Source organism: Liolophura sinensis, chromosome 1, assembly GCF_032854445.1.
Source record: "Liolophura sinensis isolate JHLJ2023 chromosome 1, CUHK_Ljap_v2, whole genome shotgun sequence".
NCBI lineage: Eukaryota > Metazoa > Mollusca > Polyplacophora > Chitonida > Chitonidae > Liolophura > Liolophura sinensis.
Window position 1 is genome coordinate 19,195,287 of NC_088295.1, and position 13,309 is coordinate 19,208,595.

A 13,309-nucleotide genomic window follows, 5' to 3' on the forward strand; every position below is an offset into this window, starting at 1 on the left:
GTATCTATACCGGTACTGTACACCTGGCACGATGGACACCATGTCCTACACAGTTTCCTGACGTGCATGTGGGCTCATTGCAAAATGCCCATTTCGATAAGCTTGCTACGCGACGTTCACAGTTTTGCCTGTGTAAATGCAAGAATGTTAAAACACATGTTCGTAATACACATGATGCATGTGCACTGCATGGCTGAACTTAAACAAGAATCGATCGTTTTAACTCTCAGGTTGACAGGTAGGTCGATCAGCAGTTTAAATCAACATAGGCCGGCATCTCATTGATTTTTTTCTGAGATAAGTTGATCTAGGTATGTCACATATGGTGATATGGTAACCTTTACTGTTAGAACTGCAAACTAAGAGCTTTGATTAGGGATTTGAAGTCTCAAAAGAAGAACGGATCTGCTGTTACAATTACACCGTCTATTAATACGTTTACAACACACCCTTGTCTCTCAGTAGCTGTATGGCACATTGGTTCAACTTAGCCTAAGAAGTACATGGAGAACCAGATTCCTGGTCGCGTCGATGCATGCAGTTTTCGGGATCTTCGTGGCAATTATTATAAATGGGTCGACAACGCTCGCGTGACTGTTTATTTTGGTCAAGTTCCTTGGAGGTTATTTGTTCTTTTTTTTTTTTTTTGTTTTTTCATATACAAATATGGCATTTGGGTAAATACTTTGGGTGACACATTGGAAAGTTCGCCACTTTCTTGCCAAAGGTCGTTGGTTTACTTTAGACATTCCGCGGTTTTTGTTTTTTTTTTTTTTTGGTTCAATTAAACATTATTTTGCACGTAGCTAACAGTGTTAATTATGCACAAAACATGCACAGGGCTCAATGCTCCACCTTTGGCAAGTTACTGACGAACTTTCCAACGTGTGACAAATACACGTTATATTGGTATAGAAGGCATGTGTATGCATGGTCTCGGCGAAGTTAATGTGTAGATATACAGATTCTGTGTATGTAGCTATACAAGTCCCTCGCGGGCAGTTCTTGAAAACACATATAGATTCACAAAATATATGTCAGGCCAGCCTGCAAACTGTATGGTCTATAATGGCATGTTTAATTTATTTGTTTATAATTGGTTATTGGCCCAGTTAACATTAATATTTTATTCATATGACAGCGATCATAGTGTATAGTAAGGTAATTATTACACTTCCACAAAAGGTAAATCTGACAAACTTCATGACAAAAGGCCACAGCCAGTTGGGACTAACTGGATTCGAAAACTCGACCTCACTATAGTCAAGGTCACGCAGTATTGTTTGAATTGCATGTGGCATCGCTGACTACATGTGCATGCTGTGTGACAACGTCAAGTAGGGAAAAATATACGTGCTTGCGATGTACTGCTATAATCCCATGGGAAGCACGCTAATCCCGTGGAAAGTTCGCAGGAATCCACTAATTTAACAAGCAATGGCATATAGCATACCGGTATATGGACGGCTGGGAGACGTCTTAATTCATCCACTGAGCATGAGGGCTCAGTTGCTAATAGACATGCATGTAATGGATCGACTAAACGACACGAATCAGAAAAATCATTGAGATGGTTTTGGAACACATTTGTTAGGCTGTTAGATACACACAAATCCTTTAAGTGCAAGATAGGGCTAGTAAGAAAGAAGACTTTTTTTATTTCATTTATACGTGCTATTATATCAACAAACAATGCTTGATCAAGCGCCAGAGTACTAGCGCAGCAAAGTGACCCACGAGCCTCGCACCAATCGATCGCCGTGAGTTCAATTCCAGCTCTCACTGGATTTCTGTCCAGTGTTAGAATGTTTACCAGCAACCTGTGAGCTCTGTCCTGCTTCTTTCCACCTAATGCTGCATAGCCGTAAAATATAATCAAAAAAGCAATGCTCCTCGATTATGTTTGTCGCTTCCAGCGTTATTCCATGTCACGTTATGACTTTATACCCGTTTGTAGCAAGCATGTCCCAGCTAAAGGGATGCAGAATCGACGCTGATTGGTTGACAGTGGAGACAGGGTTTCCTGGGTTAAGTCATGCGGGCATAGTCACGCTTGAATAAATGTACAATATACTAAAAAATCAGCTTCGGCAAGGCATATAGTCTGGACTTGCCTATCTTACACCAGCCAATCAGAATCGATTCCAGGGTGAGAAGCCAGGATGAGCTGGACTTGAACTTGCATCGACCATATTGGTGAGAGGCTCCTATGTCATTGCGTCGAACTGGTGCGCTGTCCACCGCGGCCACGGAGGCCCCACTCAGACCTTAGAAGTATATCAGTGTATGTATGATTAAGCATGTCAAACGCCATAATTTCGTAAAGGTTTCAGCTGTCTATATATGATTCTTTTTTTTTTCAATTAAAACGCACTAGTTATATATACCCAAGGATGTTTTATATGGAAATACGAGGTAGAAAATAAAATAAAATGAGGTATATATCAGATAAAAGCATTAAAAACTGTCCAGGAAAGTAAATGTATTCGTTTTTTTTTTTTTTTTTTTTTTTAGAATTTTTCGAACCGAGTAAAACTGTGTTCAAAGATCATATTCTGCGGTGGTCTGGTTTGACCAAGAAAGTAACAATTACCTCACATCTATAATCTTTGCCTGAAATAATTCGTGTCAAGGTCAAATCAGCGAATGCATTCGTAGGTCTATATCTATATGCATTTTAAATGATGAAATGTAGCAGTCTGATTTGTGTTAAGTAGCAAAAGACCCTTCATGCATTTTTGAGTGGTCTTTGCCTTTAAGTATGTATGGATTCACATATTCAATTAAGGGGTTCAGGGGCTCAGCTGGTTAGCGCTAGCGTAGCGAAATGACCGATGAGCCTCTCACCAATGCGATCGTTGTATTGTTCAAGTCTAGCTCATGCTGGTTTCCTCTCCTGCCGTACGTGGGAAGGTCCGGCAGCAACCTGTCCCGGTTCCTCCCACCACAATGCTGGTATAAGTGAAATATTCTTGAGTGCGGGGTAAAACACCAATCAAATGAATAAATAATGCTGAACGCCAAGCGAAGAAGTAACAACGTCGTTTAAGGTCTTAGGTGTGACCAGACACAGGGTTCACCATGGATCTATCGCCCTTGGAGAGGACGCTCTATGAACTGAGCTATCGGACCAGTCGGCTATATATGAAGAGTGTGACAGTTGAAGCCAACCAGTACTTTGTTGAAGCCAGCCAGTACTTATTTGATGCACTTTGGTACGTTTTCATGGAAGAACCAGAAACGACATTAGTTCCCGTCCTAAAACAGGATAAACCATATATCCTACCTTCGGAGACCATAGCATTTGACCAGGCTTTCTTTTCGAACATCAGGAGTTTCCGCGAAAAGTCACTTTATATGCTTACTAACGATTGTGAATCGCGCTATATTCTTGATTTATTGGTCAGATCTCAAAGTAAACTCAAGAGTGAATCACCAGACTTAGTTATATACATGAATATAAAAAAAAATGTTGTGTTACACTGTGTACTAGACTTCTATGCACAAGTGAGTCTCCATGACTGAGTGGTTAGCTCGCTAACGCAGAACAAAGACTCGGGAACCTTTCACCAATGCGGTCGCTTTGAGTTCATGTCCAGCTCATGCTGGGTTCCTCTTTGGTCGCACGTGAGAAAGCCTGTCAGCAGCCTGTGCATGGGTTTCCCCGGGCACTGACCATTTTCCTCCCAGCATAATGCTGGCAACCGTCTTATTTAGGTGCATTCTTCTTGACTAGAAGAATAAAAAATACCAACTATCAAATGAGTACATAAATAAACAAAATCCTGTGCACAAATTATACATCAGTATTAAGTACTAGATTTATAAACAAAGCCATCATTAGGTTAATCGGTAATCATAATCTCTAAACTTAAACTTACATACCGGTACAAGATTAACTGAACAAACAAATAATATACATACATAACGTATAATTTATGAAACGTATAATTTGTAGGCCTAACGTATAATTTGTAGGCCTAAAGCTTACACTGTTTCATCACATGATGTTTGCTGTAAACATTATACATATATGACGGTAAATCTCTCGATGGGTCATAACGGACATTCCTGTAGGCATCGTCAACATTAATAGAAAATCTATTTTAAATCTTTAATCGCAAGACCAATGAAAAACATTGCCCACGATTAGATTACAACTGGTCACACAGGCAACGCAGCGATTTTATTCAACGCGTTGCATACACAGCCCGTAGCCCCAAGACAATCCCCAAGATAATCCCCCAAGATATCGGGCAATCCATCCCTGTTTACAAGAGAATTATGCTCACTGTAAAATTTAAGAAAGTTACAGTAAAACTTTTGATGGAATATCCTTGACATACAATAGTTTGGCAGTAGGCCTTTATAGTAACACGTGACCCTTGATTGATCGACATGCAACCGCACAATCCTTACATAGAAACAAACTGAAAGTCTCACTAAAATTGCGTCTGACGATGTAACATAGACATATATGTACCTTTAGCAGTGAGAACAGGCTAACGTTCCTGGAAAAACTGTAATATATCAGAAGAATACGTCATATAGCATTATGAATATCACAGTCCATTATAGTCAACTATATTATTAATCTTAGGACAGGCCTATATATCCTTACTGCGACCACTGTTACCCTCCACGATTGATAGTATATCAACCATTCACTTGTTGCACTTTCTTGGCAGCCCGTATTTTGTCATATCTCTCAACTTGCCGATAAAAGGGAACTAACTCTGGACCAACGGGTAGATTCTTGTCGTCCTCCTCGTCCGAAACTTCCAGTTGTGGTGGATTCAGTTCCATGTCTACTTCTAGAAGAATGTCATATCTTTTGATTTTTCTCAGGCTTTCCAATAAATCTTCAACTGTTGCTCTTGTATGGAACCTCCGCCATCTTACCAGGGCACGAGATGCGTGATTAGACAAAGCCAATCGATTTGCATCCCGCCCGATGTTGCGAATGTCCTGTTCTATCGTCACCTGACCGCGCAATGGCACAAATGGCAGATTCCGGTACAGTTTGTTCCAGTCCTGTTGGATCAGTGATGCCACAACTTCACAGGCTCTAGTCAGGGGGTCTAAGGTATAAACAAAAATACCGTTACAAAACAATCACAAACCGTGTCACGTCACAATTTCATACATATATGTAGCACTCGGGGCCTACTCCAGCCGTTCTCAGCGTCCGATTATCGGACGCTGCCGTTCCCTCGAAGTGCCCTTTGCGTCAAATAAATAAATAAATAAATAAAATTAAATAAAAAAGAAAAGAAACAGCCCGAATTCTTTACAAGACTCGGATTATCTACTTAGTCGCTAGGCTTCGGCTAGCCATTCGCCACATTAGTTTTGGCGAATATAATTTCTGTGTGGCGAAAGCAAATTGGCGTCCCTTCGCCACAGTGGCGAAAGCAATGGATGCCTTTCAACTTCAGTTGTTTAGGTTTAACGTTCGTAAATTTACTCAAATTTAATGTTGGATCCAGAATCAAGAAGGAATATTTGACTTCAGCGTGAAAGAACTTGGTTATATTTTTAGAGAGCATTTAAAATCGGAAATGTATGCTCTGAAGCAGGTGAAGAAAATTGGACCCACGCTAATTTAATTAGCATCCAGATTATCCGGGCCGGGAATTACTTTTAAAAAAAAAATTGCCGACCTTCCCACATACTGCCCGAGAGGAATCCAGCATGAGCACAGACCGCATTGGTGAGAGGCTTCTCATTGTCATTACGCTGCGCTAGCGTGCTAACCAACTGAGCCACGGAAGCCCCTCAACCAGTCATGGGATATAGTACTATATTCCAGACCTATCTGATCTCATACTCCTTACAGCGCATACGTCGCTCTCTACATCACTCGCTTTACAACCCCGCCACCAATAGATGGGCTTGACCTTTGGAACTTGTGACGCACGCAGGCCTGTTTAGGCTTAGTCTTATTACTTGTCTCATCCCGCGGAATTTAATCAGCATTCATCAATATAATTGTTTTAGGTTTTGGTTAGAATCACGTTGTACATACTCAAGATAAAGAGAATGCTGGTGAATAAAGTATTATTATATAGAGACAAAGGTTGAGGCGCATTGTTTGCGTTGTCTGACATCACTTCCTGCTTCATCACCGTGACCCCTGTGACGTCGACCTAGTTCAAGATTTCTGTACAAAATTTACAAATTATGGCAGAGATGTAAAGCGAAAGGTAGAGAGCGACGCATGCGCTGTAAAGAGTATGATATGATCTAGGATTTTCGGTCAGAAACAAGAGTTGTCAGATCAACAGATTTGTTGTTGTTGTTGTTGCAACGGCTTGGTGGTCTTGCGTGCGTCGTAGGCCCTACTCATGGGAAAACTCCCAAGGTGCTATGTACATTGGAGTTAAGAATCCCAATAAAGAATTTGACGTGCTAATAGATCAGACAACCGCACGTTCTAAATATGCCTGATGGCGAATACTTACCATTATCTGGTAGCAAACCAGAATTTTTTGAGCTGCTCACATCAAGAGAGAGACCATAAAATAGCTTCTCAGCGGCACCTGGAGTAGTTTTGAACATATGTATTTTCCTTGCCATTTCCAGCCTTCCCTTGATTTTCACATATTCCTCTTCCCTCATTTCCTTTTCTTCCTGCGCATCCGCCAAGTCCCGCTTGGTGACGTTCACTTCCCGCTCCGCCACCTCTAACGCTTTGCTCCGCCCACGAATCCAGGCTAGCTTATACCGCACGTTGCTCAACTGTCGTTTTACAAATGGTACCTTTTCTTTCATGAAGCGGACGTTAGCCCCCAGCTCTTCCCACATCTCCAGAGATATGGGATCTGAGTGTATACATTTGTGAAGTTCTCGGCGGCGAAAACCCTTCACGTCGATCTCTAGTTCCATCTCACTGGTTCTGTTAGCCAGGAATTGTTCTTCTTGTTCAAGGCTATCTTCCTTATTTCGAAGCTGTGCCACTTCGGTCGAGAGTTTGGCACATTCACACTCCGCCTGTGCCAGTTTGTAGACCACAGAATGAAACCGTTCACGGGCCTCTCTCATTAAGCGCATGGTATTCTCTTTCTTCTTTTCCAGATCAAAGACGTCATTCCTGAGAAAAGTGCAGTAATCCTCGTCTGTTTTAACCCATGACGTCATGGCGTAGCTGGTGTTCCGGATATTTGCACAGCATTCTGGGAAGATAAGTAACAACGGCATTGTAGAGCAATGGTGCTGCTGACCGACTTGGATTACGTTGGAACTCATTGATTGGAACTTCACGCCATCATTACGGAACTGCCTTGATAACTTCATAACATTTTCGAGATTTTTAAGAATAGTTTCTCTCCAGCATGATATCTGTTCATGATAATACTCCACGGTATCAACTGTAACGTCACTTTCAGCCTTGTGAAAACTTACACAATACTTGTCCAACAGGTTAAAGATTTTCCAGCAATGTTCCAAAATGCCGGAAAATCTTCCAGGTACAAAATCTTTAATTTTGTTGGTAACATCTTTCAGCACAGTGATATGAATTATGTGTTCTTTGAATTTATCTTTGTTTTCCGCCATTTTCTTAAAGATTTCCTCTACACGTTTTGTTGAACCAATCTCTGCAGTCCCGATGGATATCATTAATGATTTTAAGGCGGGCACGTATTTGGTCAGTTGAGACGACAGAGATCTATGTATACTATAGTACTTCCTCTCCAGGCGTACAAGTTCCTTTCCAACAGTTTCCAGCTCTCGCGAGAGGACCGTTCGAATCTCGTGCAGATGACGGGGCGGTTGAGTTTCAAGGTGTTTGAGTTCTTCTTGGCTCAACCTCGAGTGTCTAGGTTGATTTAGATGAAGGCAAAACACGGTATTGTTACCAAGCGTTGGCATACGATGATCCAAGGAGGGCCGGAACTAAAAGCAGAAGCAAACACTACATCACTCCTATTGTAAAATATAAATGGGTCTGTTTGTTGTTTTATTGTTATTATTTTACGCAGAAAACATTCCAGTGAGAACAGCTTTGAATAAATGAGTATGACTTACGGCAGAGAATAGGATTAAAACTTTGCGCCATATATACAAGTGAACAATTTTAGTTATTTGCAAACTAGAACCCGACCCCATCGATTTAAACCAGGAATGAGTGTTTATAAGATGTACAATTATGAACATCAACAAGTCGATAGCCCGGTCCAAGACAGTGCATGGGTGTATTTTGTGTGACCATTTGCCAACCATTTACTCTCCATGCTGTATACCTGTATAAACCAGGATTCTGCAGGTGGGCAAAAAGTTCACGAGGCTTGGTCCCTTTGCAATGTTTTCATGTAAATTTTTATTAAATGTGATTGCAAAACAGCATTTGAAGTAATTCTGTACCGTTAGACACACAAGATGTTTGCACACGTTTGGATAATAGTCTGGAATAGTTTGGACAATAGGCACCTAAAATGTTTAAATTTTGCACTCAAAAAACAGGTGTCGATAAATATCTGTGTGCGCCTAACATATTCTCACATACACTCATCTCGGCAGACCTAGTAATAAGCACCTATCCGTTCAACTCTATGCTTATATGGTGCTTACTCAATTTACATGTTCTATTTCGAAATCACTTGGACATAAGCTAAAGACAGCTGACAACCTGCTTAATCCGTCACTGGGACTTAAGTATATGAATTCCTGTCATCATTTGTATCAGTACTCACCTGAACATTTGACTTGGGTTGCACAGGAGGCAGGTATCTATGTCGAACTTTTCTTTTCCTTTTTCTCTGTTGTAAATCTGTAACATTCGCTTTGGACAACCCGATGCCAACACGCTCAGCGATTAAAGTGTTATCCATTTTCCTGTTTCTTGTGATCTGGAATATTTTGATCAGATGAATAAATTGCAGGTGAACTTTGGGCCCACTAGAAATGAAGGATCACTTTGCCCTAGGGACTGGACTTTCTCTGTTTTGCTTATCCTGTGCGTAATCCTATACTAAGTTCTTGTGTTGATTTGTTCTTCCTAACCAGGTTTACTGTTGGGAGCCTCCTACAGGCATTGATATTCTCATAGACCTCATGCCAACAAACCTTTCCCTCTGAAATCATCTCAAAAGAATCGATCACAGGTCAATGGAGAAAGTAAATCCAGCTATTGACGTTATTCAGTAGAAAATGACACATGATTAAAACTGTTGGCGTGCTAGCACAATGTGTTCCTTCGGGGAAAAGAACTTTTATGAATGCCTTAGCTACTGCTCAGTATTGGCACATAGGTGTTATACAGGTAGGCGAAGGATCTGGTCTGTTGGAGACATTGAAAGAGACGTCAAAAATGAGAAGATGTGTCCAACAAACATTTGAAATAACAGAGAGATTATAGCTGTGTGAAGACGACAATTTGCTTTCCTTCTATTTTGTATTTGGCAATGTTCCCTTGGGGAGACATGTTCAGGTCACACTCTACACCGTCAATTCATCAGCAATTGTATGTCCTTCTCGAAGAACGCCGAGACAAAAACACCACTTGTAGACCTGCGCACGGAGGAATCTCACAAACCCGCATTTCTCTGTCATATAATACATCACATTCCATAATGTATACTGAAGAAATTGTTGTTCCTTGTTGCCATTGACGAGGAAGAGTCAGCGCACCTTCTTTGCACCCAAGTACAGGAAAATGTAAAGCTGAAGCTCCACTTCACAAATTATGTTGTTTTTGTCCGGCGGATTTAGACAACCGCTATCTTGGTATGTGGATATCATTTATACTTCTTGATCTCTGATATAGTAATTAACATTCCCAATTGGTAAGTATTAATGAACCACACGGTTCTATATCTAACAATGTGGTCCGGTGACCCTAACATTCCAGGCGTGGACGGTGATTGTGTACAGTCCCAGTACCATTAGTCCACAGCGACCGCACACATCCCGCAATCGTTAGCAAATGTTTGCAGTCTTGACCACGCTATGCTCACACTATAGGGATCGATGAAGGAGAGAAATACGAACGGGAACCACAATAACAAAGCCATTTACTCTTATCGAACGTGTTTGAGGGTATAAACGACAAAAGTCTCGAGGAAAGGTGATAAATGGATGAGTGGATTAAGAGCGGAAACTCCCACCCAGCATAGCTCGGTTGTTCCCGTTAACTGGATAACATACGTCCTATACTTGGTAAATTACCAAATCCGCTCCACGGAAAAATCAACGTCTCGAATACTGTCTACCACGTATAAATAGGTGAACTAACATAAAAAAACGCCCTGTAGATTTAACATAAACCTATATTTCAATCTGTGTAAACAAGGTTTTCAATGCGTATCTACAACGCGAAGAGACAGACGGATCGTATTAGATAGCTTAAATGATATGCATCATAAACTGGTTTTACGAAAGCTATTGGAACCTCGCCAGGAAGGTGTCGCTGTTATGGCATATCAAAATCACACAGATATAATTTAGTGGGGTTTTGTGATCGGTACGTGCCATAACAGACATCTGTCAATAGCTTTGTAACAAGCTGATCTGTTGTCCCAGATCTGACCAGGGCTCATAGCATGTCATGACATGCCTGGCTGCCATTAGCGGGTACCTGACCTTGTCCTATACACATGTACGCCTGTATAAACGCCAGTAGCCTAGGTATAATGGCACATTATAAAAACATTATACAACTTAAGACACATGACAATAAATCTTTGAAGTATACAAATATGTGGGGGCCTCCGTGGTCGAGGAGGTTAGCACGCCAGCCCGACGCAATGATCCAGGTGCTCTCCGATCGTAAGTGAGAAGGTCCTGCAGCAACCTGCGGATGGTCGTGGGTTTTCCAGGGCTCTGGCCGGCTTCCTACGGCATAATGCTGGCCGCCGTCGTATAAGTGAAATATAATTGAGTACGGCGCAAAACACGACTCAAATAAATAAATATACAAGTATGTGAAACCAAGATTGCACCCATACATCTAAATACATTTACGCGCAACCACAAAGCACATGAGCTCGTGAAATCTGAAGTCTTATACCTACAAAACCTGTTGATAAATACATTAGGAAATGAAATGTCACATTCAAAAATATTTATCTTATACAGCTGCGGTTAGATTTATTGGGCGAGGAAATCAAAACCACTGATAAGTGGACTGATCTGTTTGGTGAAGATAACACCCTATCCAGTGTCACTTCAAATTGATTTGATTTTTTTTCTTTTCCTAGGGATTAAAGTTGCTTACTATGTCGTGTTGAGGTGTACTCCAATATCTCTATTCACAGAGGTGCCTCACTGGAACACAGTAGATTACACGCCTTCACACAGCACGGTATATGTTGACTTCGGACACTATAGATCACAGGCGCTCGAATCCAGTCCGTAAACGCTATATGTGCCATATGCCAGCCCCCAACATGGGCTTATATGTTGGGGGCTGGTATATAGCACATAAAGGGTTTAGGGACTAGACCCGAGCTCCAGTACACTAGACCGACAGGTATATTGCGGATGTCCATCCAACAATAGTCAATCTCACACGGGTTACATTTAATCTAGGCAACAAAAATTCCTGGAAACGTACTCAGGCAACCATGTTTACGAATGGTTATGTATTGTTATGTATTCATTGACGATAATCAGTCATTATGCATCATGTAGTAGTGATTATGGTGTACTTTCAGTCCTTACCTATTCTTGTGACATTGGCAGTGACACTTGCCACAGTGACTGGGTACAGCCTGGACAACCCAACTGTCATCACTATCAGGACTTGTCTCCCTCAGATGTGGTTTGAGCCTGGGCAACCCAACTGTCATCACTATCAGGACTTGTCTCCCTCAGATGTGATGTGAGCCTGGACAACCCAGCCGTCATCACTATCAGGACTTCTCTCCCTCAGATGTGGTTTGAGCCTGGACAACCCAGCTGTCATCAATATCAGGACTTGTCTCCCTCAGATGTGGTTTGAGCCTGGACAACCCAGCCGTCATCACTATCAGGACTTGTCTCCCTCAGATGTGGTTTGAGCCTGGACAACCCAGCCGTCATCACTATCAGGACTTGTCTCCCTCAGATGTTGTTTGGCCAAGGAATTGTACATGACAACATAATGTTATGTAATTAGAAAATATTTAATTTTAATGTGCATAGCCCCGATATCGTCTGTATACTCTGTGTGCTCTGAGGATTATTTTCATGGATTTGATGTGCTGTGCAAAAGTAGGGACAAAGATACTGTCAAATAAATATATGCACATTTTCTGACAAATCACATGATTAGTACCAGCCATTTGTGTGTTCAACCCTGGAAACCCCCCACCCCCACCCCGCAGGGTATATCAAGAAATTTAGCTTAATGAAGGATGAATAGAGGCCTAGTTGTTTTGCATGGGCTGTGTGTTCGTCTTATTATTTTTCGTTCTGATAGAAGTTCTGCCCACATACATAACAGGTGAATATAAAGCGAAAAAGGTAAAGACGTACTTACTTCGCTCAAAAAATTAATCTGTAAATTTTAAAAGAAAGTCCGTTGTCTGAATGATGCCAGAGTGTATTCTATTATTATAACATAATAATCTGTCATATTCAACATAATATCCTGTTAATCTAATAGAATCTTTATGTTGAATAGATAGAATAAGTGCGTTATTTTGAACACAATAATCTGTTGCAATAGCAGAATACATTCTGGTATCACTCACAAAACAGAATTTCTGTTAAAATGAACACACTAATTTTTGAGAGCAAAATGACTAGGCATATCTGCAGGCTCTTTCAAAAGGAATTGTGAATTTAAAGCTAGAGAACTTCGGGCACAGAAGATGCAGAACGAGATGAATTTATATCGTGAGATGCATTTTGTAGGCGACAAAACGTTGACGACGTTCCTGACAGACAACTGCTGTTATTTTTACACGCCGAGTAAATGCTCGAGTGTGACTTCGTCATGCCGATTGCAAAACACGTATAGTTGTAACATATGGATGATATCTCAGTATCTCAACATACTGGTTTTGCAAGAACAACAGTGTGCATTTTCACCATCATTTAGAAAGGGATTTTAATCAAACTGGCAAGCAATCGCATTTCGCTATGCATATGCACTCGCTGACTCAGCAGGCCTGTCACTCTGTGTCATACTGAGGTAGGCACTACAGTTTTAACAGCCTTAATTCATATTAGATGATCCACAGAATTTATACTGATGCTCCTGTGTGTGCATGTGAATATAATACAGACGAAAGAAGATATATTTACAGTGTTCTGTTTGTCATTTTACATGACGTGCCTTCAGTTTCTTTCAGTTTTATTCTTAGGAAAAGTAGTTCTACGTGAT

The 13,309-nt window shown here is 41.1% G+C and overlaps 1 protein-coding gene across 1 annotated transcript; it reads right to left on the reverse strand.

Annotated features, from left to right (window-relative positions):
* Positions 1–3,889: 3,889 nt before the first annotated feature.
* LOC135468813 (uncharacterized) lies at positions 3,890–7,557 on the reverse strand. Its single transcript, XM_064747292.1, has 2 exons — positions 6,465–7,557; positions 3,890–5,081 (listed from the first exon to the last, which is right to left on the reverse strand). The coding sequence occupies exons 1-2, from the start codon at positions 7,555–7,557 to the stop codon at positions 4,657–4,659; spliced, it is 1,518 nt and encodes a 505-aa protein (XP_064603362.1). The 3' UTR covers positions 3,890–4,656.
* Positions 7,558–13,309: the final 5,752 nt, after the last annotated feature.